General features: G+C 47.3%; 1 protein-coding gene and 11 non-coding genes across 12 annotated transcripts in view; 6 read left to right on the top strand and 6 right to left on the bottom strand.

Moving 5' to 3' along the window:
* Window positions 1-1210: 1210 nt before the first annotated feature.
* On the bottom strand, window positions 1211-1294 carry trnal-cag (transfer RNA leucine (anticodon CAG)). Its single transcript has one exon. It is a non-coding gene; the product is annotated as a tRNA-Leu (tRNA).
* A 96-nt stretch (window positions 1295-1390) lies between these two features.
* Window positions 1391-1464, top strand: trnam-cau (transfer RNA methionine (anticodon CAU)). The gene has a single exon. It is a non-coding gene; the product is annotated as a tRNA-Met (tRNA).
* A 1094-nt stretch (window positions 1465-2558) lies between these two features.
* trnal-cag (transfer RNA leucine (anticodon CAG)) lies at window positions 2559-2642 on the bottom strand. Its single transcript has one exon. It is a non-coding gene; the product is annotated as a tRNA-Leu (tRNA).
* A 2511-nt stretch (window positions 2643-5153) lies between these two features.
* trnal-cag (transfer RNA leucine (anticodon CAG)) lies at window positions 5154-5236 on the bottom strand. The gene has a single exon. It is a non-coding gene; the product is annotated as a tRNA-Leu (tRNA).
* Window positions 5237-6577: 1341 nt separating this feature from the next.
* Window positions 6578-6651, top strand: trnam-cau (transfer RNA methionine (anticodon CAU)). The gene has a single exon. It is a non-coding gene; the product is annotated as a tRNA-Met (tRNA).
* Window positions 6652-7823: 1172 nt separating this feature from the next.
* trnam-cau (transfer RNA methionine (anticodon CAU)) lies at window positions 7824-7897 on the top strand. The gene has a single exon. It is a non-coding gene; the product is annotated as a tRNA-Met (tRNA).
* A 1098-nt stretch (window positions 7898-8995) lies between these two features.
* Window positions 8996-9078, bottom strand: trnal-cag (transfer RNA leucine (anticodon CAG)). The gene has a single exon. It is a non-coding gene; the product is annotated as a tRNA-Leu (tRNA).
* Window positions 9079-10348: 1270 nt separating this feature from the next.
* On the bottom strand, window positions 10349-10431 carry trnal-cag (transfer RNA leucine (anticodon CAG)). Its single transcript has one exon. It is a non-coding gene; the product is annotated as a tRNA-Leu (tRNA).
* A 96-nt stretch (window positions 10432-10527) lies between these two features.
* Window positions 10528-10601, top strand: trnam-cau (transfer RNA methionine (anticodon CAU)). Its single transcript has one exon. It is a non-coding gene; the product is annotated as a tRNA-Met (tRNA).
* A 1099-nt stretch (window positions 10602-11700) lies between these two features.
* On the bottom strand, window positions 11701-11783 carry trnal-cag (transfer RNA leucine (anticodon CAG)). Its single transcript has one exon. It is a non-coding gene; the product is annotated as a tRNA-Leu (tRNA).
* A 96-nt stretch (window positions 11784-11879) lies between these two features.
* Window positions 11880-11953, top strand: trnam-cau (transfer RNA methionine (anticodon CAU)). Its single transcript has one exon. It is a non-coding gene; the product is annotated as a tRNA-Met (tRNA).
* Window positions 11954-13768: 1815 nt separating this feature from the next.
* LOC127980742 (uncharacterized) overlaps window positions 13769-18882 on the top strand; it is a 12207-nt gene continuing 7093 nt past the window's right edge. The window contains exons 1-7 of the mRNA XM_052585466.1: window positions 13769-13837; window positions 14549-14722; window positions 15205-15342; window positions 16314-16397; window positions 16917-17407; window positions 17528-17855; window positions 17977-18778. Of these exons, the coding sequence (XP_052441426.1) occupies window positions 13769-13837; window positions 14549-14722; window positions 15205-15342; window positions 16314-16397; window positions 16917-17407; window positions 17528-17855; window positions 17977-18778 (2086 nt within the window). The remainder of the gene's footprint in view (window positions 13838-14548; window positions 14723-15204; window positions 15343-16313; window positions 16398-16916; window positions 17408-17527; window positions 17856-17976; window positions 18779-18882) is intronic.

Raw genomic sequence — 18882 nt, forward strand, 5'->3', positions numbered from 1 at the left:
AGAAGCTACTTTATCTCTGTTCGGGCCCCCTCTAGCCCACGGGCCTCGTTGGCGCAGTTAGGCAGCGCGTCGGTCTCATAATCTGAAGGTCGTGAGTTCGAGCCTCACACGGGGCAGGGTGGTGCTTTTTTTCTGATAACTGAGAGAGCTTAGACCAGGGGTATCAAACTAAATTCCTTTAGGGCCCGAGCCCTGTAGAGTGTTGTTCCAACCCTTCTCAAACACACAAGGCGTGTAGTTTTCAAATGAGCCTGAAGGGCATGATTGGTTGGATCAGGTGTGTTCAATCAGGCTTGAACTCTGCAGGGGACTGAGTTTGACACCCGTGGCTCAGAAAGACAGAGTGAGGTTCTCTGTCCCCTTTCGTGTGGGTTTCCCTGTGTCTCCTGGGGGCAAAAGGCCACAGCTCCTCTTCAGGGCAGGTGAAATGATGCTTTGTGGAAAACTGTGAGGTTCCAGGTAAATTCCCTGAATCTCGTCCAGCGACATTGCGTGTAGGCCCGTGCAATCCTTTTATTTACAATGAAGTCAAAATTCTGCATTCATGCTGGCTAATGCTACACGAAGGCGGTAATAGCATCCCTCTCATATTCATGTAACACGTGGCCACGTCCTCCTGAGGTTTTGTGAAGTTTCAAAGGCCATATTGCTGCACTGGCCCGGTCCTGAAGATTCGCCTTGTACAACGTTCGGAAGATTAGACCCTTCCGATCAGAGCAGGCCACACAACTCCTTGTCCAAGCTCTCTGTTTTCTCCAGACCGGACTACTGTTACGCTCCCTTGGCGGGTCTTCCGGCACGTACTATCAAGCCTCTGCAACTGATCCAGGATGCAGCAGCGAGAGTGGTCTTCAACGAGCCAAAGAAAGCCCACGTCACACCTCTCTTCATAATTTTGCACTGGCTACCAATAGCTGTTCGCATCAGATTCAAGGTACTGATGTTTGCCTACAAGATAACCACTGGCTCTGCAGCAACATACCTAAAGTCGCTGGTTCAGACCTATGCTGGTGGATCTGCTTGCCTATCTCAATTCGAGCAGCGGAGGCTTTAACCATTTTCAAAAAGTGTCTAAAAACTCATCCTTGCCTTCAACGCCTGCCCAATTAATACTAGCATCTGCCTAATGCGTTGTTTTGTCAAAGTTAACGCCCTGCTGGCCCAACATGGCAGAAGACTGAAGTCTCTGTCTGCAGCCAAAGGATAGGTCTGTCAGAAGTGGGATTCGAACCCACGCCTCCAGGGGGAGACTGCGACCTGAACGCAGCGCCTTAGACCGCTCGGCCATCCTGACACCCTTGCCTGGCTAGAGATGGACTGTTCGAGCCACACCTGAAACCGGGGACCTAGAAGCTACTTTATCTCTGTTCGGGCCCCCTCTAGCCCACGGGCCTCGTTGGCGCAGTTAGGCAGCGCGTCAGTCTCATAATCTGAAGGTCGTGAGTTCGAGCCTCACACGGGGCAGGGTGGTGCTTTTTTTCTGATAACTGAGAGAGCTTAGACCAGGGGTATCAAACTAAATTCCTTTAGGGCCCGAGCCCTGTAGAGTGTTGTTCCAACCCTTCTCAAACACACAAGGCGTGTAGTTTTCAAATGAGCCTGAAGGGCATGATTGGTTGGATCAGGTGTGTTCAATCAGGCTTGAACTCTGCAGGGGACTGAGTTTGACACCCGTGGCTCAGAAAGACAGAGTGAGGTTCTCTGTCCCCTTTCGTGTGGGTTTCCCTGTGTCTCCTGGGGGCAAAAGGCCACAGCTCCTCTTCAGGGCAGGTGAAATGATGCTTTGTGGAAAACTGTGAGGTTCCAGGTAAATTCCCTGAATCTCGTCCAGCGACATTGCGTGTAGGCCCGTGCAATCCTTTTATTTACAATGAAGTCAAAATTCTGCATTCATGCTGGCTAATGCTACACGAAGGCGGTAATAGCATCCCTCTCATATTCATGTAACACGTGGCCACGTCCTCCTGAGGTTTTGTGAAGTTTCAAAGGCCATATTGCTGCACTGGCCCGGTCCTGAAGATTCGCCTTGTACAACGTTCGGAAGATTAGACCCTTCCGATCAGAGCAGGCCACACAACTCCTTGTCCAAGCTCTCTGTTTTCTCCAGACCGGACTACTGTTACGCTCCCTTGGCGGGTCTTCCGGCACGTACTATCAAGCCTCTGCAACTGATCCAGGATGCAGCAGCGAGAGTGGTCTTCAACGAGCCAAAGAAAGCCCACGTCACACCTCTCTTCATAATTTTGCACTGGCTACCAATAGCTGTTCGCATCAGATTCAAGGTACTGATGTTTGCCTACAAGATAACCACTGGCTCTGCAGCAACATACCTAAAGTCGCTGGTTCAGACCTATGCTGGTGGATCTGCTTGCCTATCTCAATTCGAGCAGCGGAGGCTTTAACCATTTTCAAAAAGTGTCTAAAAACTCATCCTTGCCTTCAACGCCTGCCCAATTAATACTAGCATCTGCCTAATGCGTTGTTTTGTCAAAGTTAACGCCCTGCTGGCCCAACATGGCAGAAGACTGAAGTCTCTGTCTGCAGCCAAAGGATAGGTCTGTCAGAAGTGGGATTCGAACCCACGCCTCCAGGGGGAGACTGCGACCTGAACGCAGCGCCTTAGACCGCTCGGCCATCCTGACACCCTTGCCTGACTAGAGATGGACTGTTCGAGCCACACCTGAAACCGGGGACCTAGAAGCTACTTTATCTCTGTTCGGGCCCCCTCTAGCCCACGGGCCTCGTTGGCGCAGTAAGGCAGCGCGTCAGTCTCATAATCTGAAGGTCGTGAGTTCGAGCCTCACACGGGGCAGGGTGGTGCTTTTTTTCTGATAACTGAGAGAGCTTAGACCAGGGGTATCAAACTAAATTCCTTTAGGGCCCGAGCCCTGTAGAGTGTTGTTCCAACCCTTCTCAAACACACAAGGCATGTAGTTTTCAAATGAGCCTGAAGGGCATGATTGGTTGGATCAGGTGTGTTCAATCAGGCTTGAACTCTGCAGGGGACTGAGTTTGACACCCGTGGCTCAGAAAGACAGAGTGAGGTTCTCTGTCCCCTTTCGTGTGGGTTTCCCTGTGTCTCCTGGGGGCAAAAGGCCACAGCTCCTCTTCAGGGGCAGGTGAAATGATGCTTTGTGGAAAACTGTGAGGTTCCAGGTAAATTCCCTGAATCTCATCCAGCGACATTGCGTGTAGGCCCGTGCAATCCTTTTATTTACAATGAAGTCAAAATTCTGCATTCATGCTGGCTAATGCTACACGAAGGCAGTAATAGCATCCCTCTCATATTCATGTAACACGTGGCCACGTCCTCCTGAGGTTTTGTGAAGTTTCAAAGGCCATATTGCTGCACTGGCCCGGTCCTGAAGATTCGCCTTGTACAACGTTCGGAAGATTAGACCCTTCCGATCAGAGCAGGCCACACAACTCCTTGTCCAAGCTCTCTGTTTTCTCCAGACCGGACTACTGTTACGCTCCCTTGGCGGGTCTTCCGGCACGTACTATCAAGCCTCTGCAACTGATCCAGGATGCAGCAGCGAGAGTGGTCTTCAACGAGCCAAAGAAAGCCCACGTCACACCTCTCTTCATAATTTTGCACTGGCTACCAATAGCTGTTCGCATCAGATTCAAGGTACTGATGTTTGCCTACAAGATAACCACTGGCTCTGCAGCAACATACCTAAAGTCGCTGGTTCAGACCTATGCTGGTGGATCTGCTTGCCTATCTCAATTCGAGCAGCGGAGGCTTTAACCATTTTCAAAAAGTGTCTAAAAACTCATCCTTGCCTTCAACGCCTGCCCAATTAATACTAGCATCTGCCTAATGCGTTGTTTTGTCAAAGTTAACGCCCTGCTGGCCCAACATGGCAGAAGACTGAAGTCTCTGTCTGCAGCCAAAGGATAGGTCTGTCAGAAGTGGGATTCGAACCCACGCCTCCAGGGGAGACTGCGACCTGAACGGGCCCCCTCTAGCCCACGGGCCTCGTTGGCACAGTTAGGCAGCGCGTCAGTCTCATAATCTGAAGGTCGTGAGTTCGAGCCTCACACGGGGCAGGGTGGTGCTTTTTTTCTGATAACTGAGAGAGCTTAGACCAGGGGTATCAAACTAAATTCCTTTAGGGCCCGAGCCCTGTAGAGTGTTGTTCCAACCCTTCTCAAACACACAAGGCGTGTAGTTTTCAAATGAGCCTGAAGGGCATGATTGGTTGGATCAGGTGTGTTCAATCAGGCTTGAATCTAAACTCTGCAGGGGACTGAGTTTGACACCCGTGGCTCAGAAAGACAGAGTGAGGTTCTCTGTCCCCTTTCGTGTGGGTTTCCCTGTGTCTCCTGGGGGCAAAAGGCCACAGCTCCTCTTCAGGGCAGGTGAAATGATGCTTTGTGGAAAACTGTGAGGTTCCAGGTAAATTCCCTGAATCTCATCCAGCGACATTGCGTGTAGGCCCGTGCAATCCTTTTATTTACAATGAAGTGAAAATTCTGCATTCATGCTGGGTAATGCTACACGAAGGCAGTAATAGCATCCCGCTCATATTCATGTAACACGTGGCCACGTCCTCCTGAGGTTTTGTGAAGTTTCAAAGGCCATATTGCTGCACTGGCCCGGTCCTGAAGATTCGCCTTGTACAACGTTCGGAAGATTAGACCCTTCCGATCAGAGCAGGCCACACAACTCCATGTCCAAGCTCTCTGTTTTCTCCAGACCGGACTACTGTTACGCTCCCTTGGCGGGTCTTCCGGCACGTACTATCAAGCCTCTGCAACTGATCCAGGATGCAGCAGCGAGAGTGGTCTTCAACGAGCCAAAGAAAGCCCACGTCACACCTCTCTTCATAATTTTGCACTGGCTACCAATAGCTGTTCGCATCAGATTCAAGGTACTGATGTTTGCCTACAAGATAACCACTGGCTCTGCAGCAACATACCTAAAGTCACTGGTTCAGACCTATGCTGGTGGATCTGCTTGCCTATCTCAATTCGAGCAGCGGAGGCTTTAACCATTTTCAAAAAGTGTCTAAAAACTCATCCTTGCCTTCAACGCCTGCCCAATTAATACTAGCATCTGCCTAATGCGTTGTTTTGTCAAAGTTAATGCCCTGCTGGCCCAACATGGCAGAAGACTGAAGTCTCTGTCTGCAGCCAAAGGATAGGTCTGTCAGAAGTGGGATTCGAACCCACGCCTCCAGGGGAGACTGCGACCTGAACGCAGCGCCTTAGACCGCTCGGCCATCCTGACACCCTTGCCTGGCTAGAGATGGCCTGTTCGAGCCACACCTGAAACCGGGGACCTAGAAGCTACTTTATCTCTGTTCGGGCCCCCTCTAGCCCACGGGCCTCGTTGGCACAGTTAGGCAGCGCGTCAGTCTCATAATCTGAAGGTCGTGAGTTCGAGCCTCACACGGGGCAGGGTGGTGCTTTCTTCTGATAACTGAGAGAGCTTAGACCAGGGGTATCAAACTAAATTCCTTTAGGGCCCGAGCCCTGTAGAGTGTTGTTCCAACCCTTCTCAAACACACAAGGCGTGTAGTTTTCAAATGAGCCTGAAGGGCATGATTGGTTGGATCAGGTGTGTTCAATCAGGCTTGAATCTAAACTCTGCAGGGGACTGAGTTTGACACCCGTGGCTCAGAAAGACACAGTGAGGTTCTTTGTCCCCTTTCGTGTGGGTTTCCCTGTGTCTCCTGGGGGCAAAAGGCCACAGCTCCTCTTCAGGGCAGGTGAAATGATGCTTTGTGGAAAACTGTGAGGTTCCAGGTAAATTCCCTGAATCTCATCCAGCGACATTGCGTGTAGGCCCGCGCAATCCTTTTATTTACAATGAAGTCAAAATTCTGCATTCATGCTGGCTAATGCTACACGAAGGCAGTAATAGCATCCCTCTCATATTCATGTAACACGTGGCCACGTCCTCCTGAGGTTTTGTGAAGTTTCAAAGGCCATATTGCTGCACTGGCCAGGTCCTGAAGATTCGCCTTGTACAACGTTCGGAAGATTAGACCCTTCCGATCAGAGCAGGCCACACAACTCCTTGTCCAAGCTCTCTGTTTTCTCCAGACCGGACTACTGTTACGCTCCCTTGGCGGGTCTTCCGGCACGTACTATCAAGCCTCTGCTACTGATCCAGGATGCAGCAGCGAGAGTGGTCTTCAACGAGCCAAAGAAAGCCCACGTCACACCTCTCTTCATAATTTTGCACTGGCTACCAATAGCTGTTCGCATCAGATTCAAGGTACTGATGTTTGCTTACAAGATAACCACTGGCTCTGCAGCAACATACCTAAAGTCGCTGGTTCAGACCTATGCTGGTGGATCTGCTTGCCTATCTCAATTCGAGCAGCGGAGGCTTTAACCATTTTCAAAAAGTGTCTAAAAACTCATCCTTGCCTTCAACGCCTGCCCAATTAATACTAGCATCTGCCTAATGCGTTGTTTTGTCAAAGTTAACGCCCTGCTGGCCCAACATGGCAGAAGACTGAAGTCTCTGTCTGCAGCCAAAGGATAGGTCTGTCAGAAGTGGGATTCGAACCCACGCCTCCAGGCGAGACTGCGACCTGAACGGGCCCCCTCTAGCCCACGGGCCTCGTTGGCGCAGTTAGGCAGCGCGTCAGTCTCATAATCTGAAGGTCGTGAGTTCGAGCCTCACACGGGGCAGGGTGGTGCTTTTTTTCTGATAACTGAGAGAGCTTAGACCAGGGGTATCAAACTAAATTCCTTTAGGGCCCGAGCCCTGTAGAGTGTTGTTCCAACCCTTCTCAAACACACAAGGCGTGTAGTTTTCAAATGAGCCTGAAGGGCATGATTGGTTGGATCAGGTGTGTTCAATCAGGCTTGAATCTAAACTCTGCAGGGGACTGAGTTTGACACCCGTGGCTCAGAAAGACAGAGTGAGGTTCTCTGTCCCCTTTCGTGTGGGTTTCCCTGTGTCTCCTGGGGGCAAAAGGCCACAGCTCCTCTTCAGGGCAGGTGAAATGATGCTTTGTGGAAAACTGTGAGGTTCCAGGTAAATTCCCTGAATCTCATCCAGCGACATTGCGTGTAGGCCCGTGCAATCCTTTTATTTACAATGAAGTCAAAATTCTGCATTCATGCTGGCTAATGCTACACGAAGGCAGTAATAGCATCCCGCTCATATTCATGTAACACGTGGCCACGTCCTCCTGAGGTTTTGTGAAGTTTCAAAGGCCATATTGCTGCACTGGCCCGGTCCTGAAGATTCGCCTTGTACAACGTTCGGAAGATTAGACCCTTCCGATCAGAGCAGGCCACACAACTCCTTGTCCAAGCTCTCTGTTTTCTCCAGACCGGACTACTGTTACGCTCCCTTGGCGGGTCTTCCGGCACGTACTATCAAGCCTCTGCAACTGATCCAGGATGCAGCAGCGAGAGTGGTCTTCAACGAGCCAAAGAAAGCCCACGTCACACCTCTCTTCATAATTTTGCACTGGCTACCAATAGCTGTTCGCATCAGATTCAAGGTACTGATGTTTGCCTACAAGATAACCACTGGCTCTGCAGCAACATACCTAAAGTCGCTGGTTCAGACCTATGCTGGTGGATCTGCTAGCCTATCTCAATTCGAGCAGCGGAGGCTTTAACCATTTTCAAAAAGTGTCTAAAAACTCATCCTTGCCTTCAACGCCTGCCCAATTAATACTAGCATCTGCCTAATGCGTTGTTTTGTCAAAGTTAACGCCCTGCTGGCCCAACATGGCAGAAGACTGAAGTCTCTGTCTGCAGCCAAAGGATAGGTCTGTCAGAAGTGGGATTCGAACCCACGCCTCCAGGGGAGACTGCGACCTGAACGGGCCCCCTCTAGCCCACGGGCCTCGTTGGCGCAGTTAGGCAGCGCGTCAGTCTCATAATCTGAAGGTCGTGAGTTCGAGCCTCACACGGGGCAGGGTGGTGCTTTTTTTCTGATAACTGAGAGAGCTTAGACAAGGGGTATCAAACTAAATTCCTTTAGGGCCCGAGCCCTGTAGAGTGTTGTTCCAACCCTTCTCAAACACACAAGGCGTGTAGTTTTCAAATGAGCCTGAAGGGCATGATTGGTTGGATCAGGTGTGTTCAATCAGGCTTGAATCTAAACTCTGCAGGGGACTGAGTTTGACACCCGTGGCTCAGAAAGACAGAGTGAGGTTCTCTGTCCCCTTTCGTGTGGGTTTCCCTGTGTCTCCTGGGGGCAAAAGGCCACAGCTCCTCTTCAGGGCAGGTGAAATGATGCTTTGTGGAAAACTGAGGTTCCAGGTAAATTCCCTGAATCTCATCCAGCGACATTGCGTGTAGGCCCGCGCAATCCTTTTATTTACAATGAAGTCAAAATTCTGCATTCATGCTGGCTAATGCTACACGAAGGCAGTAATAGCATCCCTCTCATATTCATGTAACACGTGGCCACGTCCTCCTGAGGTTTTGTGAAGTTTCAAAGGCCATATTGCTGCACTGGCCCGGTCCTGAAGATTCGCCTTGTACAACGTTCGGAAGATTAGACCCTTCCGATCAGAGCAGGCCACACAACTCCTTGTCCAAGCTCTCTGTTTTCTCCAGACCGGACTACTGTTACGCTCCCTTGGCGGGTCTTCCGGCACGTACTATCAAGCCTCTGCAACTGATCCAGGATGCAGCAGCGAGAGTGGTCTTCAACGAGCCAAAGAAAGCCCACGTCACACCTCTCTTCATAATTTTGCACTGGCTACCAATAGCTGTTCGCATCAGATTCAAGGTACTGATGTTTGCCTACAAGATAACCACTGGCTCTGCAGCAACATACCTAAAGTCGCTGGTTCAGACCTATGCTGGTGGATCTGCTAGCCTATCTCAATTCGAGCAGCGGAGGCTTTAACCATTTTCAAAAAGTGTCTAAAAACTCATCCTTGCCTTCAACGCCTGCCCAATTAATACTAGCATCTGCCTAATGCGTTGTTTTGTCAAAGTTAACGCCCTGCTGGCCCAACATGGCAGAAGACTGAAGTCTCTGTCTGCAGCCAAAGGATAGGTCTGTCAGAAGTGGGATTCGAACCCACGCCTCCAGGGGAGACTGCGACCTGAACGCAGCGCCTTAGACCGCTCGGCCATCCTGACACCCTTGCCTGGCTAGAGATGGACTGTTCGAGCCACACCTGAAACCGGGGACCTAGAAGCTACTTTATCTCTGTTCGGGCCCCCTCTAGCCCACGGGCCTCGTTGACGCAGTTAGGCAGCGCGTCAGTCTCATAATCTGAAGGTCGTGAGTTCGAGCCTCACACGGGGCAGGGTGGTGCTTTTTTTCTGATAACTGAGAGAGCTTAGACCAGGGGTATCAAACTAAATTCCTTTAGGGCCCGAGCCCTGTAGAGTGTTGTTCCAACCCTTCTCAAACACACAAGGCGTGTAGTTTTCAAATGAGCCTGAAGGGCATGATTGGTTGGATCAGGTCTGTTCAATCAGGCTTGAATCTAAACTCTGCAGGGGACTGAGTTTGACACCCGTGGCTCAGAAAGACAGAGTGAGGTTCTCTGTCCCCTTTCGTGTGGGTTTCCCTGTGTCTCCTGGGGGCAAAAGGCCACAGCTCCTCTTCAGGGCAGGTGAAATGATGCTTTGTGGAAAACTGTGAGGTTCCAGGTAAATTCCCTGAATCTCATCCAGCGACATTGCGTGTAGGCCCGTGCAATCCTTTTATTTACAATGAAGTCAAAATTCTGCATTCATGCTGGCTAATGCTACACGAAGGCAGTAATAGCATCCCGCTCATATTCATGTAACACGTGGCCACGTCCTCCTGAGGTTTTGTGAAGTTTCAAAGGCCATATTGCTGCACTGGCCCGGTCCTGAAGATTCGCCTTGTACAACGTTCGGAAGATTAGACCCTTCCGATCAGAGCAGGCCACACAACTCCTTGTCCAAGCTCTCTGTTTTCTCCAGACCGGACTACTGTTACGCTCCCTTGGCGGGTCTTCCGGCACGTACTATCAAGCCTCTGCTACTGATCCAGGATGCAGCAGCGAGAGTGGTCTTCAACGAGCCAAAGAAAGCCCACGTCACACCTCTCTTCATAATTTTGCACTGGCTACCAATAGCTGTTCGCATCAGATTCAAGGTACTGATGTTTGCCTACAAGATAACCACTGGCTCTGCAGCAACATACCTAAAGTCGCTGGTTCAGACCTATGCTGGTGGATCTGCTTGCCTATCTCAATTCGAGCAGCGGAGGCTTTAACCATTTTCAAAAAGTGTCTAAAAACTCATCCTTGCCTTCAACGCCTGCCCAATTAATACTAGCATCTGCCTAATGCGTTGTTTTGTCAAAGTTAACGCCCTGCTGGCCCAACATGGCAGAAGACTGAAGTCTCTGTCTGCAGCCAAAGGATAGGTCTGTCAGAAGTGGGATTCGAACCCACGCCTCCAGGGGAGACTGCGACCTGAACGCAGCGCCTTAGACCGCTCGGCCATCCTGACACCCTTGCCTGGCTAGAGATGGCCTGTTCGAGCCACACCTGAAACCGGGGACCTAGAAGCTACTTTATCTCTGTTCGGGCCCCCTCTAGCCCACGGGCCTCGTTGGCGCAGTTAGGCAGCGCGTCAGTCTCATAATCTGAAGGTCGTGAGTTCGAGCCTCACACGGGGCAGGGTGGTGCTTTCTTCTGATAACTGAGAGAGCTTAGACCAGGGGTATCAAACTAAATTCCTTTAGGGCCCGAGCCCTGTAGAGTGTTGTTCCAACCCTTCTCAAACACACAAGGCGTGTAGTTTTCAAATGAGCCTGAAGGGCATGATTGGTTGGATCAGGTGTGTTCAATCAGGCTTGAATCTAAACTCTGCAGGGGACTGAGTTTGACACCCGTGGCTCAGAAAGACAGAGTGAGGTTCTCTGTCCCCTTTCGTGTGGGTTTCCCTGTGTCTCCTGGGGGCAAAAGGCCACAGCTCCTCTTCAGGGCAGGTGAAATGATGCTTTGTGGAAAACTGTGAGGTTCCAGGTAAATTCCCTGAATCTCATCCAGCGACATTGCGTGTAGGCCCGCGCAATCCTTTTATTTACAATGAAGTCAAAATTCTGCATTCATGCTGGCTAATGCTACACGAAGGCAGTAATAGCATCCCTCTCATATTCATGTAACACGTGGCCACGTCCTCCTGAGGTTTTGTGAAGTTTCAAAGGCCATATTGCTGCACTGGCCCGGTCCTGAAGATTCGCCTTGTACAACGTTCGGAAGATTAGACCCTTCCGATCAGAGCAGGCCACACAACTCCTTGTCCAAGCTCTCTGTTTTCTCCAGACCGGACTACTGTTACGCTCCCTTGGCGGGTCTTCCGGCACGTACTATCAAGCCTCTGCAACTGATCCAGGATGCAGCAGCGAGAGTGGTCTTCAACGAGCCAAAGAAAGCCCACGTCACACCTCTCTTCATAATTTTGCACTGGCTACCAATAGCTGTTCGCATCAGATTCAAGGTACTGATGTTTGCCTACAAGATAACCACTGGCTCTGCAGCAACATACCTAAAGTCGCTGGTTCAGACCTATGCTGGTGGATCTGCTTGCCTATCTCAATTCGAGCAGCGGAGGCTTTAACCATTTTCAAAAAGTGTCTAAAAACTCATCCTTGCCTTCAACGCCTGCCCAATTAATACTAGCATCTGCCTAATGCGTTGTTTTGTCAAAGTTAACGCCCTGCTGGCCCAACATGGCAGAAGACTGAAGTCTCTGTCTGCAGCCAAAGGATAGGTCTGTCAGAAGTGGGATTCGAACCCACGCCTCCAGGGGAGACTGCGACCTGAACGCAGCGCCTTAAACCGCTCGGCCATCCTGACACCCTTGCCTGGCTAGAGATGGACTGTTCGAGCCACACCTGAAACCGGGGACCTAGAAGCTACTTTATCTCTGTTCGGGCCCCCTCTAGCCCACGGGCCTCGTTGGCGCAGTTAGGCAGCGCGTCAGTCTCATAATCTGAAGGTCGTGAGTTCGAGCCTCACACGGGGCAGGGTGGTGCTTTTTTTCTGATAACTGAGAGAGCTTAGACCAGGGGTATCAAACTAAATTCCTTTAGGGCCCGAGCCCTGTAGAGTGTTGTTCCAACCCTTCTCAAACACACAAGGCGTGTAGTTTTCAAATGAGCCTGAAGGGCATGATTGGTTGGATCAGGTGTGTTCAATCAGGCTTGAATCTAAACTCTGCAGGGGACTGAGTTTGACACCCGTGGCTCAGAAAGACAGAGTGAGGTTCTCTGTCCCCTTTCGTGTGGGTTTCCCTGTGTCTCCTGGGGGCAAAAGGCCACAGCTCCTCTTCAGGGCAGGTGAAATGATGCTTTGTGGAAAACTGTGAGGTTCCAGGTAAATTCCCTGAATCTCATCCAGCGACATTGCGTGTAGGCCCGTGCAATCCTTTTATTTACAATGAAGTCAAAATTCTGCATTCATGCTGGCTTATGCTACACGAAGGCAGTAATAGCATCCCGCTCATATTCATGTAACACGTGGCCACGTCCTCCTGAGGTTTTGTGAAGTTTCAAAGGCCATATTGCTGCACTGGCCCGGTCCTGAAGATTCGCCTTGTACAACGTTCGGAAGATTAGACCCTTCCGATCAGAGCAGGCCACACAACTCCTTGTCCAAGCTCTCTGTTTTCTCCAGACCGGACTACTGTTACGCTCCCTTGGCGGGTCTTCCGGCACGTACTATCAAGCCTCTGCAACTGATCCAGGATGCAGCAGCGAGAGTGGTCTTCAACGAGCCAAAGAAAGCCCACGTCACACCTCTCTTCATAATTTTGCACTGGCTACCAATAGCTGTTCGCATCAGATTCAAGGTACTGATGTTTGCCTACAAGATAACCACTGGCTCTGCAGCAACATACCTAAAGTCGCTGGTTCAGACCTATGCTGGTGGATCTGCTTGCCTATCTCAATTCGAGCAGCGGAGGCTTTAACCATTTTCAAAAAGTGTCTAAAAACTCATCCTTGCCTTCAACGCCTGCCCAATTAATACTAGCATCTGCCTAATGCGTTGTTTTGTCAAAGTTAACGCCCTGCTGGCCCAACATGGCAGAAGACTGAAGTCTCTGTCTGCAGCCAAAGGATAGGTCTGTCAGAAGTGGGATTCGAACACACGCCTCCAGGGGAGACTGCGACCTGAGCGCTAGCTGACGAAGGATAGTCCGACATAATTTCAGAAATGTTGAGCAATGTCGAACTGCGCAGCCAATCGCATCGAAGCGCTATGACATTTGGACCAATCGCATCGAAGCGCCTTAACATTTCCAGCCAATCAAAAAGCGCAATTCATAACATTCTCTTGACATTCGTGACATTTGGCCAATCAGAGAGCAAGGGGATGCCGGCGGCACGTTTCCGCGTATCACCGCTAGGTGGAGGGGTCAGCGCTTCTAGTCAGGTGTCAATCAAGTTGCCGAAACGTGCCGAAGGTGTACGAAAGAATGACATCGTCCTCAGGAGGTGTGTCAAGGGTCAAAAAAGTTCATTACCGAAGTTCGTGACCTACGACGAGTATCATTGCCGCGGAGCTCAGCATCATTTTTACGGAGGACAGCGAAACTTCATTTTAAAACTAAATACGGCGATATTACCGACGACGACAACAGTTAAGAAATTATCATCTAATTGCAAAAAAAAATTTGTATTCAATTTTTTTATTATTAGTGTAATTTTAACTGTTTTAATTGTTCTTTCAAAACTGTTTCATCAAAGTCAATAAAAATGTCTGGCAAACAACAAAAATCACATAAAGCTATGTCGGACGCTGAATGGATTTCGCGTTTAAAAAAGTTTGCCAGCACAGGAATGTGGCCATCAAATGAAGGTAACAGGCCTGCTCCTAGACAGAAAAAGTGGTACGAGATTTATCAAAGGGTGAGTGAGTGTTTGTTACCTTTGCATGATAGAGAGAAAAAAAACACTTAAGTGTTTGTTGACTTGCATAATCGAACATTATTAGTATAGTTGTTTAATGTATTTGCATAAGAGAACAACAGATTAGGCTCCATTACAAACATTTACCTGGTCCCATTCATTGGTATGGTGTAATGTGATGGTTGTGTTATGTTTATGTAATGTTGCAGGTATTTTGAGATTTATGTCATACTGTTAAGGAAAAGTTACATCAAAGACCTTTTGTGTACTGGGAGACTCAGAGATTTGAGAGGGGGAAGGGACAGTGAATGAATAGGTGGTCTGAAGGTGTGAAATGTTCCTCTCTTGTATCTCTCTCCTTTAAAGAGAGATACCAGCTCTAACATTATATGTAAGATAAGCTTGACTTGTGTCCTAGACATTAATCAGTGAATGAATTAATATATTAATTTAATAAAGTATTTTATGCTTTATACTCACTTGTATTGTGCATTACATTTGTTATAATACTTACAGATTGAGAAATGTCCGATGCTGTCTCGTGGCCAAACAACCTTGCTTGGAGGTGTGCTGAAATGCATCTGTGGTTTTCACACTCTAAAGGTAACATTAATGTAGCAAGTATTTTTTGTTAATATTATTTACTGAAATGTTTTCTTTCTGAATTGTTATATGTATTTTTTATTAAATTTTTTTGGTTGTGTTAAGCAGCCCACTGCGTCAAACGTTACTGGACTAGCACAAAAGGTGGTGGAACAACCTCATGCTGCTGAAACAGCAAAGAAGGTCATGGAGCAGAGTCAGCCTGACCTCCAGCCTCATCCCCTGCCCAAGCCCCAGCCAACTGCACCTGTGGAAGCAAGAGTTGCAACACAATTTTCATTGGTAAGAATTGCTTTTTTGTAGCACTGAAGTATGAGCTCAGTTCAAATTCGAGGAAGTTCAGAAAGTAAGAAGAAAAAAAGAAAAAGCAAGAATTCTATGAGATGCTGGTTGAGACCTGCTAATTTTCACACCTCTTGTACAATGGGGGCAACTGTTGTCTGCTGATTGGTCGGTTTGAATATCTCAGCTTTGGTTTAAGTCACATGGTCAAGAATAAATGAAGATTGTAACCTGCCTGCTTTCTCCCTTTCATCTCTGGGCTCTACTCTTTGATTGTCCTCTTTGTCTCTAACTGAGCTCTGCCTTTGCTGAAGGTCACTGAGCTAGACTCATGTCCCTCATGGCATCTCTCTCAATACTTCTCATGTGTTAAAGCTCTTTTTTTTTCCTGCAAGTAAATGCTGCATTTACTTAAAATTGTAATATTAACACAAATAGTAATGCTTGCTATTATAACACATTCTGTCTTCTCACATTTTTAGTTTACCAAATCAAGATTTACCGGGTCTCACATTGCTGCAGCAAAGCCAAATCTCAGTTTGGCCAGGAGAACTTCTCAGGCTGAAGACCAGCCCAGCGCAGCAGTGTCTAGTGCCTCTAGACCAAGCACTACAGTCTCTGTAAGTAATGGCATAATCTATATTGTACTCTATGAAGACACGTTTCACGTTCCATTCTATACAAATTATTAAACTATTTAAACTATTTTTTTAATAACAGAAAACCATATATTAATAAACAAAAAAGTTATATTTTATAAATAGATTTCATATAAATTACTATTCAAAAGTTATTGATGTTAAGATAGTGTTACTTTTATTGAAAAAGGAGGCATTAAATTGATAAAAAAATCTCAGACACAAAAGATTTCTATTCAACATCATGTTACAAACGATTTCTATTTCAAATAAATGCTGTTCTTCAAACTTAATTCTGAAAAATACCACCTGTCATATTTATGGACTTTTGTATTTTCTCTCCTCATGTTCCTCAACCTAGTTTGTGTCTCCTCTTGATTATGTCATTCAGTTAATCTGTGTCTAGTTAATTTACTCATTTGTCCCTCATTGGTCTGTCTACTTAAATTTTAGTCTGTTCAGTTTGTCTTGGTCTATGTGTTACTGCCTTCCTTTGTGTGGGTTAATTAAAGATTATTTACCCTTGATTTTCATCTTTGTGTGCTTTCCCCAACACCATAAGTGTGGCAACCACTGTAATGCAGTTTTATTATCAGCTATTTTCACGTTTTCAACTAATAATGAAGGTTTATGTTCAATAGAATGGTTTCTGAAGGATCATGTAACACTGAAGACTGGAGTAATGATGCTGAAAATTGGTTCTTGCCACCGTATAAATAAATTACATTTCCTATTTTTAAACTTTAAATTGTAGTAATGTTCCACAATTTAACTATCTTTTTAGTTTTTAACTGTATTTTTTATCAAATGCAACCTTGGTGAGCAGAATAGGTTTCTTTTATAAACATTTGGGCCTCAAACTTTGCAACTGTAGTGTATGATTTAATCTAGGACGACTAAGTTATTGTAATGTTCTATTTGCAAAATCTATATTTTACTTCATGATTGTACAGACACCAGATCCTACAGTTCCAACCCCTGTCCCCAGAGCCACTGCAGATGTGTCCAATCCCGCTCAGCCATGCAGGATCGTCTCTGTAAGTAATTTCATATTCTGTTGGTCCAAAAATGTAATTAAATCAGCTTTTACCAGACACTTAATGGAGATGTAAAAAGGATTACATGCCATGAAAATTGAATATTACTTTTATAACCAGTAGTTCCTTAAAACACATTCATGCTGAAAAAAACAACAACAATCAAACTATTGTCATAATGTCAATTGAGTTTACATGATACTGATTTATTGATGATAAACAGTGTATAGATGTTAACATTCATGTGTCAGAATAAATAGATATTGGTTATAAAGTCTCAGAATTCTTTTTTATTTCATATTCAACAGGATTTCAGGATTATTTTGTTCCTTTTTTTGGATGACTTCCGTGTATAATGTAAAGTTATCAGTTTCATTGTCGTAATAATCATTGTAATACCATGTAATACAATGATGATTTTATGTGAAAGTAATCAGGGATACAAATAAAATTCTTAAAGTGATTAAAAAGTAAAATGAACTTACTAAATTTAATGTTTTGCCTTTTTTTCCATCACAGACTGCTCCTTCTGGGGCATTATTGCAAGGTCCATCTGTAGTTCAACTTCCTCGTTTGTGGTCTGAGACCATACCACCAGAGGATCACAAGTGGATTGGCAAAAGGCTTTTCAAAATTGGATCCAAAGGAAAGCCAGCACTTCGTGATGACCTCCAGCTCTGGTATTACCCCCCACAACCAGCACTTATTTACAATCAGGCTCCAGCTCCAGACAGATTCTTTTGTCATACTCTTCTGCTGTGGATGCCATACAAGCTGTGGAGGGTTAAGGTTCTCTGTCCCAATCCAGCCTGCGGACAACATCAGCTGACAGGAGGTGGTCTGCACAAAAGGGCACGGCAGGTTCTAGACATTGACAGAACATACAATATGGTCACAGAAACCCTTATCTGTACAAAGTGTAGAGCCTCGCATGTGTCCTGGAGTCAGACTGTCCTGCAACAGCTAGATCTGGGCCATCGCTCTGAGTTTCAGGTCATCCTCACGCGGAAGTAAGTACACTTTCATTCCTCATCCAGTTGTTAGCCCATCATCACGTGTGTGTATGTATGCAAATACTTTACAATTAAATAGCTAAAATATATGAATATGTGGATTTTGCTTTTCCTAAGGTACGCCTGTGATATGCGGGTCATCAGGCTCTTGCGTGAGCGTGGCTTAGGCAATAGTCCCACTAGGGTGATAAAGCAGCTGCGTGAAAACCACAGCGAGCAGTGGCTCCATCGTCTGGCCCGGTACACCACCCAATGTGTTGACTTCCTCAATCAACCCGGGGTGATGCCAGTAAATTTCCAGGAGCCCCCAGAGCCTACGGTGGTGCCAAGCTGCAAGTGGTTGCTCACCGTTTACAGCCAAGACATTCTGACCAGGCTGGATGAAATCCATGCCAGAATAACATCCACCTATGGCTCTGTCTTGAAGATGGATTCTACTAAAAAGGTTAGTTGTGGATTTGTTCATTAATGGTGTTTATATACCAGCATGGCACTGTATCTGTATTTTTCATGGTGTGATGTTTGATTTATATTTACAGCATGCTTCATATCATCTCTTATTACAGATCACCAAGAAGCTGGCTGGGACAGCGAGGGGAACGGGACTCTGGCTTACCTCTGTTGGCAACGAGTTTGGTCAGGTGCTCATAAGTGTGCTGACAGCCCAGGAAGGAGCAGGACTTGACATGATGGTAGACGGTCTGGTGAAAAGATACCAGCAGGCTGGTGTAAATCCACCTTCTGTGTTGTACGTGGACTGTGGGTGCTGCAGTGAGGTGAGCGAGAGCAAGCTGAAAACCAGGTTTAGGGGCTGGCCAGATCTCATGATACGCTTGGACATCTGGCATTTTATGCGCAGGATTGCCTTGGGGTGTACAACTGATGCCCATCAGTTGTACCCCATTTTCATGTCACGGCTATCAGCATGCATCTTTGAATGGGATGCAGCTGACGTCTCTATCCTTCGCAAAGCAAAGAGAGAGCTGTTGATGTCCCAGGGTTGGCCTGCGCTGACAGATGAAGATGTAAACAAGCATCTGACCAGGGAGGAGCTGGCTCTACATTGCCGGAGGAGGACCCGTGGAGAGGAGACTACCATCCTTCTCCTTGAACAACTGCTTACAGAACTCCTGAGCAGCAAGGGAAATGACTCTCTGGGGGTTCCTCTCTTGGATCGAGAAAGGATGGAGCACATCTGGTGTGTCCAAAAGAAGCACATCAAGTGTATCCAAGACCCTCTTGGTGTTGCCCTCTATACTGAGACCGGGAGCCTAACCAAGGGAGGTGTGCTTCTGAAGACTTACAGATGTGCCAGAGGCTCCACTTCTCTTGAATCCTTTCATTTACACCTTAACCGTTTCATCCCAGGTATGTATTTGTCGAACACACACTGCATGTGCAAAGAAAGAACATTTAAGTGTCTGTGTGTTTAACATTGCCTAAAAACTGTTGTCTGTTTAAAGGGACCAGTG

This window comes from Carassius gibelio, chromosome A4, assembly GCF_023724105.1.
Source record: "Carassius gibelio isolate Cgi1373 ecotype wild population from Czech Republic chromosome A4, carGib1.2-hapl.c, whole genome shotgun sequence".
NCBI lineage: Eukaryota > Metazoa > Chordata > Actinopteri > Cypriniformes > Cyprinidae > Carassius > Carassius gibelio.